Source organism: Solanum stenotomum, chromosome 4 (assembly GCF_019186545.1).
Source record: "Solanum stenotomum isolate F172 chromosome 4, ASM1918654v1, whole genome shotgun sequence".
NCBI lineage: Eukaryota > Viridiplantae > Streptophyta > Magnoliopsida > Solanales > Solanaceae > Solanum > Solanum stenotomum.
The window spans coordinates 6241653-6259937 of NC_064285.1; the positions used below are offsets into that span (position 1 = coordinate 6241653).

At 33.3% G+C, this 18285-nt stretch overlaps 3 protein-coding genes and 1 non-coding gene across 5 annotated transcripts; 3 read left to right on the plus strand and 1 right to left on the minus strand.

The window, feature by feature from the left end:
* The first annotated feature begins 2163 nt into the window (after positions 1-2163).
* On the plus strand, positions 2164-8487 carry LOC125863016 (probable LRR receptor-like serine/threonine-protein kinase At1g63430). The gene is made up of 13 exons (XM_049543151.1): positions 2164-2711; positions 3301-3439; positions 3612-3683; positions 3777-3920; positions 4018-4167; positions 4933-5049; positions 5135-5199; positions 5406-5672; positions 6488-6693; positions 6802-6934; positions 7017-7174; positions 7460-7675; positions 7956-8487. The coding sequence occupies exons 1-13, from the start codon at positions 2609-2611 to the stop codon at positions 8199-8201; spliced, it is 2016 nt and encodes a 671-aa protein (XP_049399108.1). The 5' UTR covers positions 2164-2608; the 3' UTR covers positions 8202-8487.
* A 975-nt stretch (positions 8488-9462) lies between these two features.
* Positions 9463-10935, plus strand: LOC125862887 (RING-H2 finger protein ATL5-like). Its single transcript, XM_049543009.1, has 3 exons — positions 9463-9530; positions 9693-9833; positions 10575-10935. Exons 1-3 carry the CDS (start codon positions 9463-9465, stop codon positions 10933-10935), a joined length of 570 nt encoding a protein of 189 aa, XP_049398966.1.
* A 1374-nt stretch (positions 10936-12309) lies between these two features.
* Positions 12310-12412, plus strand: LOC125863501 (U6 spliceosomal RNA). Its single transcript, XR_007446164.1, has one exon. It is a non-coding gene; the product is annotated as a U6 spliceosomal RNA (small nuclear RNA).
* An 82-nt stretch (positions 12413-12494) lies between these two features.
* Positions 12495-16587, minus strand: LOC125863224 (cytochrome P450 734A1-like). 2 transcript variants are annotated; one of them, XM_049543398.1, is made up of 6 exons: positions 16214-16587; positions 15636-15859; positions 14999-15243; positions 14653-14807; positions 14429-14577; positions 12495-13626 (listed from the first exon to the last, which is right to left on the minus strand). In XM_049543398.1, exons 1-6 carry the CDS (start codon positions 16488-16490, stop codon positions 13132-13134), a joined length of 1545 nt encoding a protein of 514 aa, XP_049399355.1. In that variant the 5' UTR covers positions 16491-16587; the 3' UTR covers positions 12495-13131. The 2 variants fall into 2 exon arrangements, with proteins under 2 accessions (XP_049399355.1, XP_049399354.1); XM_049543397.1 differs by having other exon boundaries at positions 14429-14807.
* Positions 16588-18285: the final 1698 nt, after the last annotated feature.

Below are 18285 nucleotides of genomic sequence, written 5' to 3' on the forward strand. Positions count from 1 at the left end.
CATAAATTACATGTTATATATTATTTTGGGTATTTTAGACCAACTTTGTCTCATTCTCCTCATGCATAATTTGATAAAGATATAATATCTACCAGCAACATATTTGTCTTTTATGAGTGCCAAAAATGAAAGACCAAAATGCTTCCTATTCCTTTCAATTGTTTCCAAGTCAAATAGGGAAATAACCTAAGACTTAAGATGGAATTTTAGTTTTTTTTTTATCGTAAATTAAAAATATGTCAAATGTATCAAAAATATCTTTTAATTTTATGAATTTAAACATGTAATGTGGAAAACTAAAATTAAAGAATTGTCATAAAATTTTAAAAAAATTCCTTTTTAAATGAACTAAAAAGGAAAATATGATAAATAAATTAAAACAGACGTAACACTTTTTTTCTTTCTTATTTTGATAACTTATAATGGAGACAATATTTTAAAAAATGAATAAATTTTTATTTTCAATTAATCATAATTAAATAATTCATATGATCTCATTTTATTTTTTACCCTTAAAATTTAAGTCTTTTAAATTTAGTGTAAACATGGATTAATAAGTTTCTTCTAACTTAAAAAATAATCTACTTTTTTGTTATAGAAATGTCACTTTTTTTTGGTATTGTTTTGCTTATAAGCACTGTCAAGGAGGACCCTCCATGTTTAATTAATAAAAAAAATACACAATCTTCTGTCCCAACTACTATTTAATTTACCCTTAATTCATTTATATTAAAAAATAAAAATAAAAATATGGCAATCCTTAATCTCTACATTCTATACAATGTCACTATAACATGGTCAAACAATAAATAGTATTTTGAACAAAGTAAGTTTTTTCTTCTTCCCATTATTATTATTATTTTAGAGGTATATAAATATGAAAATGATTTATGTCTTTTAATTGTTTTATTCTTTTCAATTTCCAATAATGATGTCTAAGTAGGTACATGGTCCATATTGTTTTTTTTTCACTGCATTTTTGCATGTTTGACCATAAAAAATATTTATTATTTCAAATTATTTTTCATTGTACTTGAAAATTAATGTTGGTAATGAAAATGTTTAATGTAATTTAAAGTTAGATTTCAAATTTGAAAAATAGCTTAATACTATAACTTGTTTTCCACCTCATTTTCATAATTTCTATAAATTGTTATCTTTTCTATTTTACGAAAAATATAATCAAATAGAGAACTTCATCTTTAATTCTATTTCAAAAATTTGAATAAAATATTAAATTCTTATGATCAAACGCCTACTAAATATCTGGAGGTGATAGATTCATAGCCATGGAAAAATGCCCTAGCAGCTATATGGTAAAAGGTGGACTTTTTATGCTCATTCTTTTTTATTTTTTCAGGAAAGAAAATACCCTTTGACAAACAAAAAAATGTAGCAAATGATACTGGTCTGTTCCTCCTTTAATTAAAGATTTTAATTTTGAGTCATGAGTATAAATCTTGCAATTTTTTTGATATAGTTGGCGATAGAGCTTCTTATTAGCTTGAATGTCATTTTTACCTCAAAAAATATATGTTAGGGGAGCATTACACTGATTGAATCCTACTCAATACATATTTGAATTAGTCAAACTTCAATGTGGAATACAAGACACAAATGAAAACTGAAAAAGAAAAATACCACAAAATTTAAGATCACGCTTGATCATGAATTTTTTTCGAAGTTGAACTCAAAAAAACATGTTTGACCATAAATTTATGAAATTCAACTTGAAGTTAGATATTGAAATTTTCAAAAATTTGAAAAAAACAACCAATTTTTTTCACTCTAAATTACATATAAAAAATGGGATTATAAACAACCCCAATTTATATTTATATATATATTTATGATCAACCAACCAAAATTGTGGTTGAGTGATTTATACTCTTTCATCCTTAATCAAGAGGTCTCAGATTTGAACTCCCTTAAATATAAAGTAATCTTTGTTAGGGAGCCATTTACCCTCAATATGAAACTTTCCGACGCAATGATGAATATAATATCAATTTAAAATATTTTTTATTTTACGATAAAACATGACCAAATGCTTGACGTGGGCTGAATCAACCAAAAACAAATTGAAGTCAATTCACCACATTTCACGACCCACATACCCCCTTGTTCTTTTCCACTTCCTTTTCCCCGCCGCTCTGTCTCTCTCTGTACTTTTTTTTTTCACTTCTCTGAATCTGCATTTGCACTTAAATTTCTCTTTTTTTACTCCCATTTTCTCCCATTTCCTCTAATAGAAAAATCTTTATCAATTCTTCTAATGAACTGTCTCTGTTTTTGTCACCAAAACTCTCTTTGAACTCAAGTCTTCTTCTTTTACTACTACTACTTTCTAGTTATAAGTAGGTTTCTTTCAACTTCATTCTCTTAATTTGAACTTTTCCATACTTGGGGTTGTTACATTTTCTACAATCTTGGATTCATCCTCAAGCTTTCTCTCATTTTGTTACTAAAAACAAAATCAAGAACTCATTTTTCTGTTTCTTGATTGACCCATTTCTCCAACTTCTGTTATTTTTAAGTAATTCTAATGCTGGGTTCTTTCAGTTTTGGGTTTTTGTAAAGCATTGTTCTTTTTTGTTGTTTATGGGAAATGATTACAAGAAGAGGAAAAATGAGAAATTGGGTTTTATTTGGAGTTTTAGTGACTGTTGGACTGGTTTTTCTGAAATGTGATGCTTTTCCATCAAATGAAGGTATATGCTTATCAATTTCATAAACTTGTTATGTTGCTTAGATCTTGATTTGTGAAGTTTAATTTGTGTGATTTAGGACAATGTAGGGAGTTATGTGATGTTGTTTTGTAAATATGTTGACGGGTATTGTAAGTGGCGGAGTGGTCTTGCTTACCTGATCCACTAAGATTCAGCCATTTGTTGTTCTAATTAGTAGAAAGAAAAAAATAAAGTATATGACGTTTTTAAATACTACACTATTGGGTATTGTAAGTTGCAGAGTGGTTTTGCTTTTCTGATCCACTGAGATTTAGCCATTTGTTGATTTGATTAGCAGCAAGAAAAAAAAGTTATATGAGGTTGTTTATAAATATGTGATGTGGTATTGTAAGTGGTAGAGTGTCCTTGTTGCCTCGATCCATTAAGATTCAACCATTTGTCGCTTTGATGAAAGAAAAGAAAAATTTATATGATGTTGTTTAGTAAAAATCTTGGATTTTTTTTGCGTTGAGATACTGTATTGATGAAATGCTAATGCAAAGTAGTTGGTAGTTGATAATTCATAACTGATATCAGTATTCTGACTTGGGAGTAATTTGGATTTGCACAGTTCATGCTCTAAATAACTTCAGGGAAGCTATCTATGAAGATCCACATCTGGTATTCTCAAATTGGAATGCCTTAGATTCAGATCCTTGTGGATGGTCTGGAATTTTTTGCTCAACGGCACGAGATCATGTCATAAAAATGTGAGAGAAGTGCCTTCTGCATATGGCATTTTCATTTTCTTTCTATCTGTTTGTTGGATTGATTTTTCTCAATTGGATGCAACTTATTTCATTACTTTTCGATACATGTTAGTAGAACAACTGAGCCTTTACTAATGAGTTTACAACGTCTCCTGTCTATGTAATTTTTCAGTAACATTTCTGGTGCTTCTTTGAAGGGTTTTCTTTCGCCGAACTTGCATTTGATTTCTTATTTGCAAGAACTGTAAGCTGTTCCTTCCATGAAAAACTTATACTTGTAACTCCGGTGCATAAAAGATTTGGTAAAAGCTTGATGCTATGTATTGGTGATGTGCAGGGTATTGCATGGAAATGTACTGATTGGTACAATACCGAAGGAGATTGGCTTGTTGAAAAATTTAAAGGTCTTGGATTTGGGTTCTAACCAGCTTGCAGGACCAATTCCTCTCGAGCTTGGCAATTTGTCAAACATTATAAAGATGTTAGTGCAATTTGAGTGTTCATTGTTGTATGTGTACTTTCCTTTTTGACTTGCATGAAGCTTCCTTATCTCATCTAGTTTTGTTATGTCTCTGCAGAAACCTTCAATACAATGGATTAACAGGTAAATTGCCCTCTGAGCTTGGTAAATTGATATACCTTCAGGAACTTCGCCTGGACAGAAATAAGCTCAAAGGACCACTGCCTGCCAGTAATGGCTCAAATTTTACATCCAGTGCGTATGGGATGTAAGTCGAATATGGACAGTGCTAATTCTTCAATTCTATGCATTTTTAATCTTTGGATTTGCTGTTATGTAGGTTTTACATTATCACGTTGGTAGAAGATTTACTGTTGCAAATGCTTTAGAGACGTGGTTCATTTGATTTTTCAATCTTGTACACTATGAAGCTGCCTTTTTTCGTCTTTTTGGGGGAGGGGGTGGATATGTGAAGCTTGAAATCTTCTGTTTAAGTCGTTAACTATACCCTTACTAAATGATTCTCTATAAAATGTAATGTTTCCAGGACTTAAGAGCATTATACATTCAAAATTTTTGGAATATTTGAAGCTTGATTAAATTTATATATCTTTTTAATCTTCTAAGGTGCCCATAGTATCTCAATTAGCATATGATTTGCTGCAGTTTGTCTGGACATTTACAGAGTCTTAAAATTGAAAGATTATGGCTAATGCTTAATCTTTCTGTCGTCTTGATTGATAGTGCTGGACTTCTGTTGACATGTATGTCTGTTGTACTTGAACTTAATTTAATACATTTGTTGTTCTCCTAGAAACTTCACACGATTACCGAGTGTAATGAAATCTTAAAGGGTTCAACATGTATATTCAAAAGTCATCACTGACGTTATCGGCAATATTCTGTATAGTTTCTGGAAAAATCAGTAAAAAGCCTCCTATGCTTGCTTGAACTTGTAATTGTTCTACATAGATCCCTTTTAAGTTTTATCTCACAGTTGGTTTCTTAGTAATCGTCTTTTATTTTTGTTTAGGCATGCCTCTGGTGCCAAACCTACTGGTCTTTGTCGTTTATCTCAACTGAGAGTTGCTGATTTCTCCTTCAACTTCTTCTTTGGTAGCATACCGAAGTGTCTGGAGTACCTTTCAAAGTATAGTTCTTAATTCCGATCCACAAGCATTTTTTATACTCTTTATTTCAATTTCTGAGTGCCTATTATTTTGTTCTTTCTATAGAACTAGCTTTCAAGGAAATTGCCTTCAAGCAAAAGATCCCAGGCAGCGTTCTACTGCTTTATGTGGTATGTGTAATCTGCTAGACAACTCTTACACTTTGAATCTTTTATGCATACATTAGTGTACGAAAATGCAAGCTGGTCATGCTTACTTTTGATTGTATATCCTAAAGAGGCTTCTGCGACTAAGTTCGCCCATTTCACTAACAGTCGCAGTTGAACAGATCAACTTTAAAATAATTGAATTGATTGTTGTAACTTTTGCATTATAGGAGGCACTCCACCTGCCAAAAGCAATCCAGCGCAGAGCAATAATAAGCACCGGACTGTTGAAGGAAGAGCCAAACATAAGTCTGCTTCAAAACCTACCTGGCTTTTTGTGTTAGAAGTGGTAACTGGAGTTATTGCAGGTTCTCTCTTCCTTGTGGCTATTTTGGCTGCCATTCAGAAGTGTAAGAACGAATCTTCTATTATCATCCCTTGGAAGAAATCAGCAAGTATGAAAGACCATATGAAAGACCATATGGCAGTTTATGTAGGTGAGTACCATGCAATTTCAGTTGGGGGATTACAGTTAAGAATTGCCTTTAAACATTTGTATTGCTTGATTCTGTATTGACTTAGGGTGTGTTCGGTATGAAGGAAAAATGGTTTCCTTGGAAAACATTTTCCAGAAAATATGTGGATTCCTTACTTACTTTCTTCTGTTCGGTATGTAAGTAAAAAACACCACCCTAATAGGATTTGTATATAATCTAGACAAATACTATGGGAGGTGGGGGTAGGGGTAGGGGTCCCAAATGGTGGGGATAGGGCTTACGGGGTGGGGGTGAAGATGAGGTGTGTTGGAGGGTGGGGAGGACACAATTGATGTGAAATACCACTTGTGGAACTTGTTTTCCCTACCTCCATACCGAACACACCCTTAATTCTTTCTCATATAGGATCTGATTCTTCAATTTAGTACTACAAATAGGACACCACGTAGGACGCAAATTGCGAAGTAGGATGCCACGTAGGACGTGTGTATTTATTTGTTCAACTTTATACAAGTTTAAGTGTCTATTTGTGCATACCCAAAGTTGGCGGACATAAATGTGAAATGAGGCCAAGTTAAAGGGCACATTAATGTATTATGCCTTTTTCTTTTTTTATGATATTTTCACAATAGCTTCCTTACTCTTGTATTTTTCAAAACCTGTTTTGGAAAACAACTTCTCTACCTCCACAAAGGTAGGTTTAAGGTCTGCATACACCTCACCCTCCCCAGACCCCCACACAGGGTATAGGATCACAAGTTCAGAAGCATTAATTATATTCACATTTCTATTAGTAACAAATGTTTCTTTGTCAGATACTGAGATGCTAAAGGACGTTGAAAGATATAGCAGACAAGAACTTGAGGTAGCTTGTGAAGATTTCAGCAACATTATTGGATCCTCACCAGACAGCTTGGTCTATAAAGGAACTGTGAAAGGCGGACCTGAATTAGCTGTAATTTCCATCTGTGTCAAAGAAGAGCAGTGGACCACCTATCTAGAGCTTTATTTTCAGAAAGAGGTGAAGCCTGTTCTCTCCTTAAAATACATGGCTACTGCTGAGCTCTCGTGCCCAATAAAAATTTCATCTTTGCTGCAATGCTCTAACTTGTATGGCTTACAAACTCAGGTAGCTGAATTGGCCAGAATAAATCACGAGTACACTGCAAAACTTCTAGGTTACTGCAGAGAGAGCAGTCCCTTCACAAGGATGTTGGTGTTCGAGTATGCATCTAACGGGACTTTATATGAACACCTCCATTGTGAGTGGAAAAAACTATTTTTTATATATTTGCTACTGTATGTTTTAGAGGCTGAAATCCAAACTCTTTGAACTTATCACAGATGGAGAAGGGTGCCAACTTTCTTGGACGCGGCGAATGAAAATAGTTATTGGCATCGCTAAAGGACTGAAATATCTCCATTCAGAACTTGACCCGCCATTCACTATATCAGAACTGAATTCAAATGCTGTATATCTCACAGAAGATTTTTCTCCCAAGGTAAGCGAAAGATTTCTGTATCACTGCTGCAAAACCAATTCGCTGTTAAACTTTCTGGTTAATCTTACTGTCAATTGTGCTCATCCATAAGACAATTTTAGTTTACTCTCCACGGTTTCTGCTCATTTTGTCTTTGAACTCGCCGAGTTTCCTTACAAACAATTTGGGCTTACATTTTTCCATTTTGGTTTCCTTCAAGCTCAATCCTTTGTGCTTTTTAACCCGAGCAATAAAAAGCTGATTTTCCATACCCTTTTCTCTCAAAGTTTAATTTATCTGGTGCAGCTTGTTGATTTTGAAAGTTGGAAAACAACATTTGCCAGATCAGAAAAGAATTCCGGTGCTATCAGTAGTGAAGGAGCAATGTGTGTCCTTCCAAATTCTCTACAGAGCCGTCATCTTGACATGCAGGGTAACATCTATGCATTTGGAGTACTACTGCTCGAAATAATCAGCGGAAGACCTGCAAATTGCAAAGACAAAGGGTGCTTAGTAGATTGGGTAAGCATTTCTTTTCATGAAGTTTTTGTATAGGCATAGTACATAAATATACACTCAAACGTGGCCTCAGATGGCAAATAAGTACTCCAACTTTGAGAGTGCACGTCTAGACGAGTTGAGTTGTTTAGATGTGCACTCTCAAAGTTGGGAGTGCTTACATGCTAGCTTAGGCCAAGTTTGAGTGTCTGCTTGTGTATTATGCCTTTTGTATAATGATAACTCTCTCTCTGGAACCTGGACTCGTGCTTTATGGAATCTCAAGTTGACTCTGATATGGCAGGCCAAAGAATTCCTTGAATTGCCAGAGGTATTGCCATATGTTGTAGATCCCGAGTTGAAACATTTCAGATACGAAGACCTCAAAGTGATTTCTGAAGTGGTCAATCTCTGTATCCACCCAAGTTCGAGTAGCAGGACTTCGATGAGAGATTTGTGTGCTATGCTGGAGAGCGACATTGACACATCCATAACTGCAGAGCTCAAGGCATCGTCTTTAGCATGGGCTGAGCTTGCACTCTCATCCTAACCGCCAAAGCTACAAAGCTAACTGTATACATACATACATACATATATCATAGGTGTTTAATTGTCTAGTACATTTTCAATCCCTTTTATTTTTTGTTATTTTCTTTGTAATCTCTTGATCCATTCTCCTTTCTAATATTTTGGAGTTATGGTAAGTGCATGCAAATTTTGCATGCTGGTAGAAAGTATTATTTAGAGTTCAAAAGTTGCTAGTTTTGATCCTTTGTATTCAAACTGGAACTACAATGACTTGAGTGCTAAATAGTGAATGAAAGTCCATTTAGCAATTGTCCTTTTTCTTGGTTATGGAAACACAAGTTATAATGTCACTACTCAAAAAATTTCAACGTACGAATATATATCAAAAGACTTGAAACATCGAGAAGATTTCATATCTAAAATTTAGGATTGTTTAGAGGTGATTTTGAATTGATTGAGATTGAATCATGATTGTATATTTCATGTATAATCAGTGTATCTTCACGTATAGTTAAACTACATTAACCTTTTTGAGTATATCATAATGTATAGATAAGCTATATTGTATAAGTCAATATATATTTTGTATCTAAGGAAAATATATATTGACTTATACTTAGACATCATTGTGATACAAATTCAACATATAGTTAAGAACGTTTATCTCAACATCACCCTTGTTGTTTTGCTGTCATATTTCTTGTTACCATGCTTCGATTTCTTTTCTTTTCTGCCAAGCCATGGGACTATCGGGAAACAACCTCTCTACCCCACAAAGTTAAGGATAAGATCTGCGTACATTCTACTGTCCCCAAAACTCACTTGTGGGATTACATTGGGTATGTTGTTGTTGAATGGATTCGTTGTGGTAAATGATGGTGTATAAAACTGAATTGTGTTATGGGATTGAATATGTTCTTAAATGGGATTGAATATGTTTTCAACTTTTTGTTCTCTCAAATATTGTGATTTAATAGTTGAATAAATTATGGAAGAAAGAAAATAGTGGTTGCTTGATTAGGATTGTTAAGGCCTTGTCAGTGATGGAGGTTTAACATTTTGCATCACTCTAATTTGTTTTTTTTGAGAAAGAATGTAATGTATATTTCTGTTCTTTTGGTTTAGAAATAACGGTGAAGCAGATTGAAGATGCATTTAAAGAATTCACCACAAGTGTCCTCAGAACTCACTTGTGGGATTACATTGGGTATGTTGTTGTTGTTGAATATATTCGTTGTTGTAAATGATAGAGTATAAAACTGAATTGTGTCGTAGGATTGAATATGTTGTTAGATCTTATTTCTGATTCTAACAAGCTGCAAAGTGGAAACAGAAGACATCAAGTATACTGGTAGTGTTATGGCCCCTAATCGACAAGTCAATTCCTTTTATCTTATTGCAATCGCACTGAAATTGGAATTTTAAATTCATATTCTCATTAGCATACTAGCGAACTTGTTAAAGGCAAAGCTATGTGGAAATGGGTTTTATTTCTGATGTTCTTAATTTGCAGTATAAATGCACTGCAGCAGAAACTGAAGTCAACCTTGAATGGTGTATGGGGCCTCCAAGGGGAGCATTCTTGGAGCAACGGTGAAGTTGTCTCCGTGTGGCCAGAGACGAATTTAGGATTTTTCGAACATGGGTGCACCAAGTAAAAATGTATTGAAGTGGAAATTAATCATTAATCCTCAAGGTCAAAAGCTCAACATTTAACCATGTGGATCATTTAGACATAAAATATCTAATTTTACGAAGAAACCACGGGTGCGGACGCCCTATTTTTTGGCTCTAAATTCGCCACTGTGTGTGGCCTATAGGTCATGGGTTCGAGTTGTGGAAGCAATCACTAATGCTTGCATTAGAGTAGACTGTCTACATCACACCCTCCCCCTTAGGGTGCAACCCTGCTAATGCGGGATGCTTTGTACACGAGGCTACCCTTTTAACCTTGAATGGCGTCTGAAAAGCATAATGCCAACTTCTATGACTGCAAAGCGGAGGGCGGTGTCTCCCCTTTTGCATCAAACTTGTAGCTAATTTTTCATATTCAGGTTGCAAACATGATCAGATTCTTGGTTGATAGTTACAATAAATATATTTTATATATAGATATATTTTCTTACTAATAATTTAAATAGCCTCTATTTACAAAAAAAAATAATATATTAGTGGGAAATTAGTTATATTCCCTCTTCTTCTCCTTACTTAAATCGTATTCCTAAAGAAATTAGGAGAAATACCCAAAACAAACTACGAATACCCAACTCTATATATACTCTGTTGCTTCAAAAAAAGAAAAAAAATCGTATTTAGAAAATCTGGTGTTGAACAATGAGTAACTCTCATTCTTCTCTAGATTATCATGATCAATATTTGCAATTTATACAAGCAGGCAATTCACATTTACTCCACGCAACTATCAATTAGTGGAACAGGATGTACAAGACAATTTGAATGATCAATCACCACCAAATTCTCCAGATGATTCTCAAGCAGCAACTGAGCTGATTGATGATCAAGAGGAGGATGCTATATTCTTCGGGTATTTTAAAACAAGAATTCATCGTGTTGTTGAAGGAATAAATAATCAGACAGAAACTAAAGAGATTTGTGCCATATGTCAACCGGAATTTGAGCATGAAGAGTCCATTGGGATTCTTGGGTGTGGACATGAATATCATATAGGCAGCATCAAACAATGGTTGCTGAGGAAAAAAGATTGTCCCATGTGTCGAGCTTCTGTTTTTCCCTGAAAACATAGCATATAGAGATTATTTTATGATAAAATTCCATTGTATTAAACTTAGTAAGACAATTAGTTATTCTGAAGTAGTGGATGTAGCTAACTATATATTTTTGATAAATACAAGAATAATTTGTTTCCTGTCCTAAATTTAGTTTATGTAATATTGATGCTTGTATTTCTTATAATGTTGGCAACTGAAAGCATGTATTATTACAAATTGGAATTCAGAAGCTTTAACATTCTCATATTTTGACTAATTTTTCTGAATGCTAAAACTAATATTTGGTATTTGGTAAGATCAAATGCATGACTAGAAATCTTTACAAACTCCTTTCAGAATGAGAGAGGAAAATAATGAGTTTTATAAGGTATAGAACAAGTTCACATGGTACACACGTTTTTGGGCTTGATGATGGTGTAGCCCAAGGTACAAACTCATGAGTTCTATGTGCTGAAAGTTAAAAATACAAACCATGGGCTTGGGTTGTGACAAATATTATTGCGCCCAAGAGACAAATCCGTTAGGTTGTTGGGTTAAAGTCGACAATACATGTCATGTGCTTGGATCGTGACATCTTTAGAGTACTATATGGGAATTGTCTAGGAAAATGTGACTAAAGAGTGAGTAATTAATCAAACGTAGAACTTTTGCTACTCATAAATTTACAATGAAAATGACCTATCTCTAAAATCTCCTCTTTTTCATTTACAAGTCCTATTTTACAAAAAAAAAATAAAAAAATTGTTGAAGAATTTGCACTATATATGATGTAACTCGTGATCTTCTTAAGTGGGAGAAATACACGTTATCTATTTTCTATGTCAATTAAATGCGTGACTAAAGATATTCAACAAAATTATTTATCTTCTTTATAGAGTTTCATACAAATAAATTTTCTTATTTATAATTTCATTAAGGAGGTTTAAAATCTAGAGAAGTAAACATATAAAGGAAGTTTCACATCAATTATATATACATAAAAATAATAATTTAACTACATATAAATAATTTTTTACTCAGGAGGTTCGAATGAACCCCTAATCCTTTAGTATAGGGGGTTCGTAAGTGTATTTAGTGTAATTAACCCAAAAATAATACTTATGTGACCCTCTCTATAATCATGAAATCTATTTTTTTTGCTTTTCATAGTAACGAAAATTAACAAGTTGTTTATATTATGTCTATATAAAAACTGAATTTATGATAATATGGGTGATTTTGAAATAAACGTTGTTAAAATAGGACTAAATATTTGTTTTTTGAAACTTAAGGACCCAAAACGACATTTACTCTACTCGTATCTTCTTCTACGTTTCTCCCACATCGAGCTCAGTTAGAAGTTTACAGCAGAATAAGAAGCGTAGCGAAGCAATGGAGTTCGTCCCTTCGGGGACATCCGATAAAATTGGAACGATACAGAGAAGATTAGCATGGCCCCTGCGCAAGGATGACACGCACAAATCGAGAAATGGTCCAAATTTTTTTGCCGGTCGTCGGCGCTGATGTTCCGGTCGGTTTGTATTTTTTGGCCGTTCGCCGACGGTCACACGAGATTTCTCAAGCTTCGTAAGCTATTCGGAGTTTCTTTCAGTCTGTTTTATTTCCTGTTTCGTCTGGATTAAATTAGTATATTATCAACATTTGATTTACATGGCTCCTCTCGTATTTCGACATTCAGAAAAACCTAGTACAATTAATATATTGTGATTCTGTTTTACTTCCTTGGTTTAGACTTAATTTGCATCTGAAGTTTTATCAGAATCCCCAAATTCATGTTTTTGCTAATTAGGTTTAGCCATGTGATTGACAAAGTTTTTTTTTTCTTTTGTTTGTAATTCTCTTGTAGTTGGTTACAATTACAATCATTTTAGTTTAGATGGTGAATCGAGCACCGGTCAGAACAAATAACTCAGCCTTCATTGCTATGATTGCTGCTGAGGTGATTCACTATTTAATCTTTCACTAACAATCAATATGCTTCCATATCTATCTTTACAGTTTGAATCTGTTACCTAAAAGGAGTGGAGGTCAGGATTAGGTTAGTAGGTTGCAGAGTGTTGTCGCACTTTCTTTCTTTTTCTTCTATGTGTATTAGTATTAGTTGTTTTCATTTGATTTGTATCTTGCTGTTTTGCTGTAATATTTTCTTGCTACCATGCTTCAATTTATGTTTTCTTTTTTGTCGAAATGAGAACAACCTCTCTACCCCACAAAGGTAAGGATAAGGTCTTGTAAATCCCCTACCCTCCCGGACCTCACTTGTGGGATTATATTGGGTATGTTGTTGTTGAACGGATTCGTTGTAGTAAATGATGGTGTTAGTAGCTTAGTAGGAGCATGTTGGTAATTTGGAGAAAGATCAAACGAAAACCGCTGCAAGATCATAGCTATTGCTAATTTAGCTTGTAACACTGCTAAATTTTGGCCAACGCATCGTCGGGCGCCGAGGCCAAAAGGCATGAACGCCATGGGGTGTTTTGCTGCTTGTGCCACTCCTAGACCAAATCTTGCTGGATTGAATTCGTTAGCGTCTTGTCCCCATAGTGTTTGATCATGATGAATTGCTATGATTGGTATAAGGAGTTCAGTCCCTCTAGGTAATGTGAAATCCCCTAATTGTGTATCAACTTTGGCTCGTCTGATTGCTGCCACTGCTGGTGGATATAGCCGGACAGATTCGTTAATTATCATTCCTAGCTGCCAAAATCAAAAGTTTTACTACTTTAAATATGAGTGTACATCTTAATAAAACTAGATAAGATATAGAAAATTATACCACAAAAAGTATGCATTTAATTAATTTAATTCAAAACACATACAGTTAATTTTCTTTTACATTGTTAGGTCCATACAGTTATGAACCGGTGGTATCAGCTTGTAACAATTAGCATGGATTAGTAACCTTCAACTTTTGAAAAGTAAAATTATACGTATAGGATATATCATATAGGAAGCCCTAGGGATCCATACAGAATTTGTGAAACAGGTGTAAATTAGTCAAAGTGAAGAGTAATATCTCGAAAGGGCACTTAATTATGGAGGATCGTGAATGTATAACTTCTCGTAATTGAATAACCTTTTGAAATATTTACTAGTTAAGTGAATCATAAAATTTGATAACTCTAATTTACTCTTCACAGGCAATAAATATTTACTTGCAATCCTATACATGTGTATAATAAATATTTTTACCCTATCGGTGGTTAAGGATATATAATATGTTACCTCTATATAAAACTCTCCTTGTTAAACTAAAAGGCTAAACGATTCTGTCTTAGTATATAAGACAAAACACATAAAAAGCTTCTCTAAATTAAAGTGAAAAATTATCTGATAGAAACATTCACCATGCCTACGAGGCATCGAGTATTATTATGTTATCGAAGAACAAATTAAAGTTGGTTCGGTTCTTTTTACCTTTATACCACATGCATAATAATGCATGTTTAGTTGTTTAAGAAAATGATGATTACGGTGAATAAAGTAATTAATAACATACCGTCTTGAGCTTGGAAATTTGGTGTTTAGAGGGAGGATCACGTGCTCCACAGACAGTTAAAACTTCATCACGTGCTAATTCCTGCCACTGAGGATGCATGGCGAGTAAAATGGTGGTCCACGTGAGCAAATTAGACGTGGTATGTTTGCCTGCAAAGAAGATGGTCTTGCATTCTTCGACAATGTCATTAACTGTGATATTATTTCTATATTCATCATCACTACCTGCTTTGATCATTACTTCCAATAAATCATTCGGACATTCTTCTGACAACACCGCCTCATCTATTTTTCTCCTTTCTTCAATCAGCTTCCTCAAAGATTTACGCACTTCTTTATCCAATCTCCAACATATTCTATTCTTTTTACTAGGCAAAAACCTGTCCAACACAATACAAAAACATTCAAGATTCTTGCACAAACCACTAACTACCAAATCATACATAACGCGTTATTCTCATTCATTAATATGATTATACTACTATATTTATAAATAACATGAGATATAACACGGAAAATCGATATATAGGTATAGAAGATGATTGTAACAGAGAGATTTAACGATATAGACCTGTATCCGGGGATGAATACTTTTTGATAAGCTTCGGTGGCATAAACCATTTGTTGTGCTTGTAACTCAAAGATGGCTTTACCATCTTCGTAGCTGTTTCCGAACACAATACGCGTAATGACATCTTCTGCTAATGTTGAGAACATTTCTGACACTTCGATCTCTACTTTTCCGCTGGCGTTTGACATTTTTGACCATTTGTCTAACATCTCCTTCATGCTCTTTCCCATCATGGGAATCATTAGCTATATGTAGGAAAATGAAAGATAAATAGGAGTTGAAATTTTTCTATAAAATAAATAGTTATATTGTTTCGATTTTTCAAAAATGTTCTACTTTTTGGAAGAGCTGACACAACCTCAACAATATTTTTAAAGATTCCAAAAAACATAGCAAACAAATAGAGGTGATTGTACATAAATGTAGAGTTAGCTATAAGTTAAAAAATAGAGTTTAATTTTTCAAATGATCACTCAGTTAATAGTTGTTATCTTAAAATCACCTTTCTTCTTGACTCCAATTTTCTTTAACAAAAAATGATGATAGTTGAGTGACCATTAGAAAAATCAACCCTTTCCGAGTACAATTAAAAAACATAGTGTTAAAATTCAGTTATTAATCGATATTTAAGACTTACCCTGAGATTTTCTATGTAGAATGTAGGAGTAATAATCTTCCTATGGTGAGCCCATTTTTCACCTTTGAGACTAAGCAAACCATCACCTTCAAGCTTCTTGACAAGCGCCGGCGACTCATTTTTCTCAAAATTATCTGATTTCAGGACGAATATATCCCTAATTAAAGCTGGATCAGAAATGGTAACACGAGCCGTTGGTCCAAACCATATAACAAATATTGAACCTGATATACACCAAAAATAAGTTAGTAGTAGAAAATTAAACTAAAAAGATGACAAGTACTTGACAAAAGTCTATTTTAAGCTAGAAAACAAACAACGTAAAACGTTATTGGCGTGAATACTCCCCAACTCAGCCAATTTGAATATATCGAACCAAACAAAGGATTGTGAATAGTTAGTTAATTAGCTTCCAAAATATGCATAGAGTGATAGAAACGGTAAGAAAAGTTGAGATAAAGGAGGCGTTAAAGTTTGAAACAAACATCTCACATATTCCGGTAGATATGTTTCAGATGATCTGATAGTGTAAATATTATTTATACTGACGATATAAATTTGAAAAAATAGGTACGTACCATAGATTTTCTTCCAATGATGGTAGAAGGGGAGAACATTGGGAAGAATGTCATGAGAGGTAAAAGTGGAAGGCCAAGATGGAGTAGTGAAACTTGCAATTTCTTTGAGGTTACCAAAGAGAAAATGATATTTAGGACCTGTGATTCCTTGCTTCTTGAAGTGTTTTTGAATTATTTTTGGTGTCCACCAAAGATGAACAAACGCTTTCTGTGTAAACAACAGTAACACATACGAAAATACAATAACACATAACCATTGAAAGCAAAATCCTTCCATATGTACCACTGCTTGATAACTATCAGCTAGCAATTGCCTCCTCTTTTGGCTGGCTCTAGAGAGAGAGAGCTCTTTAATTTGTCTCTCTTGTTTATAAGACTACAAGGTGAAATATTGAGGTTGTCCGGTTTTATAGCTCAATATTTCAAATTAATTAAAAAATTAGTCAAGTTATATATGAAGTTTAGTAAGGGTAGTACGTAGTGTCTATGTCTAGTGAAGTTAGGGAGGTTGTTCACAATAGACCCCTAACTCAATTATAATTAAGATGTCATTGGAAGATGTGGAGAAAAAAATAGTATAACAACAAATAATATAAAACACGGAAAAAAACAAGTAATCGAATTCAAATTATACATGTAAGTAATATATAAATATATATATACACACTATCAGACCGTTTAAAGTATATTTATATGTAAAATTTTGAAATTATAAAGATTGCTGACTAAACAAAAATTATCTAAAAATATAAAATTTTCTTATACAAAAAATGTATATAACTTAAATTCAAACTTAAAACAATATGCCTGTCCCAATTCGCATGCGAGAAGCCGGGTGCATATAGGGTCTAACGTGTCAATTTAACATTATATATGATCCTAAAAATCAAGGAAGGAGAAAACGTAAAGTTTTGCGTAAGAAAGACCATAAGGGGTTGGCAAATAAATCAATGAAAATGTGATTCACCCAATTAATTCAAGTTGAACTAATGACTCGTTTATTTATTAAATCAATTTATTTTTATCTATTCAAATTTCGTTCTATCTTATAATTAAGATAATGTGAACTAAGTACAATTCAAATTGATTTATGATTTTTTTTTAAAAGTACTTAAATAAATTTTTTATATGATTTATATTTAAAGAAGATTTTTAAAAATTGAGTTAACATGATAGTTAAATAGATTATGAGAAAATCAAATATGGTAAAAGTTAAAGCAATTTGCACGACTGATTATTTAGATCATCTTAATTTAATTGAACGATTTATTTCAGCTCAATTAACTTTCGAGAAAGAGTTGAGTAATGATCAAAACTGCTCAAATTTAGTCCAAACCGTTTTAAGTAACAATTTAGGATGTAATCCCAAATTTAAGCAATGTTAACAAGGGGCACGCATTGACCCTAGTTCCAATAGCCAATAGGGGGTTACGTTCCGCATTTTCAGAAAGGATCATGTGATTCTTCATCCTTATGCGTGCTAGTAATACAGTAGCCCCTCTAGACAACTTTCATGAATCATTTCATTTGCAAAAAAAAAAAAGAAGGAAGAAGATATATATGAAATTATGAATCAATTAATAACTAGGGGTACTCCACATATATATATTTCTCAATCATTTTCATTTCATTTCATTGAAACTATTACGATGACTTTAGACCATACTTATTATCCCCCACATATTATTGATCACCAATAAAAAATAATCCCTCGAATAAATTCTTTACCTACCTAATTAATTAAGGTTTTGAACCCTATTCCTAGAATAGTAGGCAATGTTTCAAGTACCGTAAACAAGAAAAATATACTACTAATATACTAGCTATCACAATTATTGATCAAAAGAGATATCATTTGCATTTATGCACGCAAAAGCAACTGACATCTACTACTACTATACAGTTCATTTCACTTGATATATGAACTTTTATATAATTTGGAATTTGGATTGTATAGTGTGGGGTTACATGGAGGTAATATCGAATTTATAGTCAAAATGCGGGACCATTCATGTGGATATATATATACGAGAGTTTCACAAGGATAAATAAATCTTTACCAGTGTTGTGGT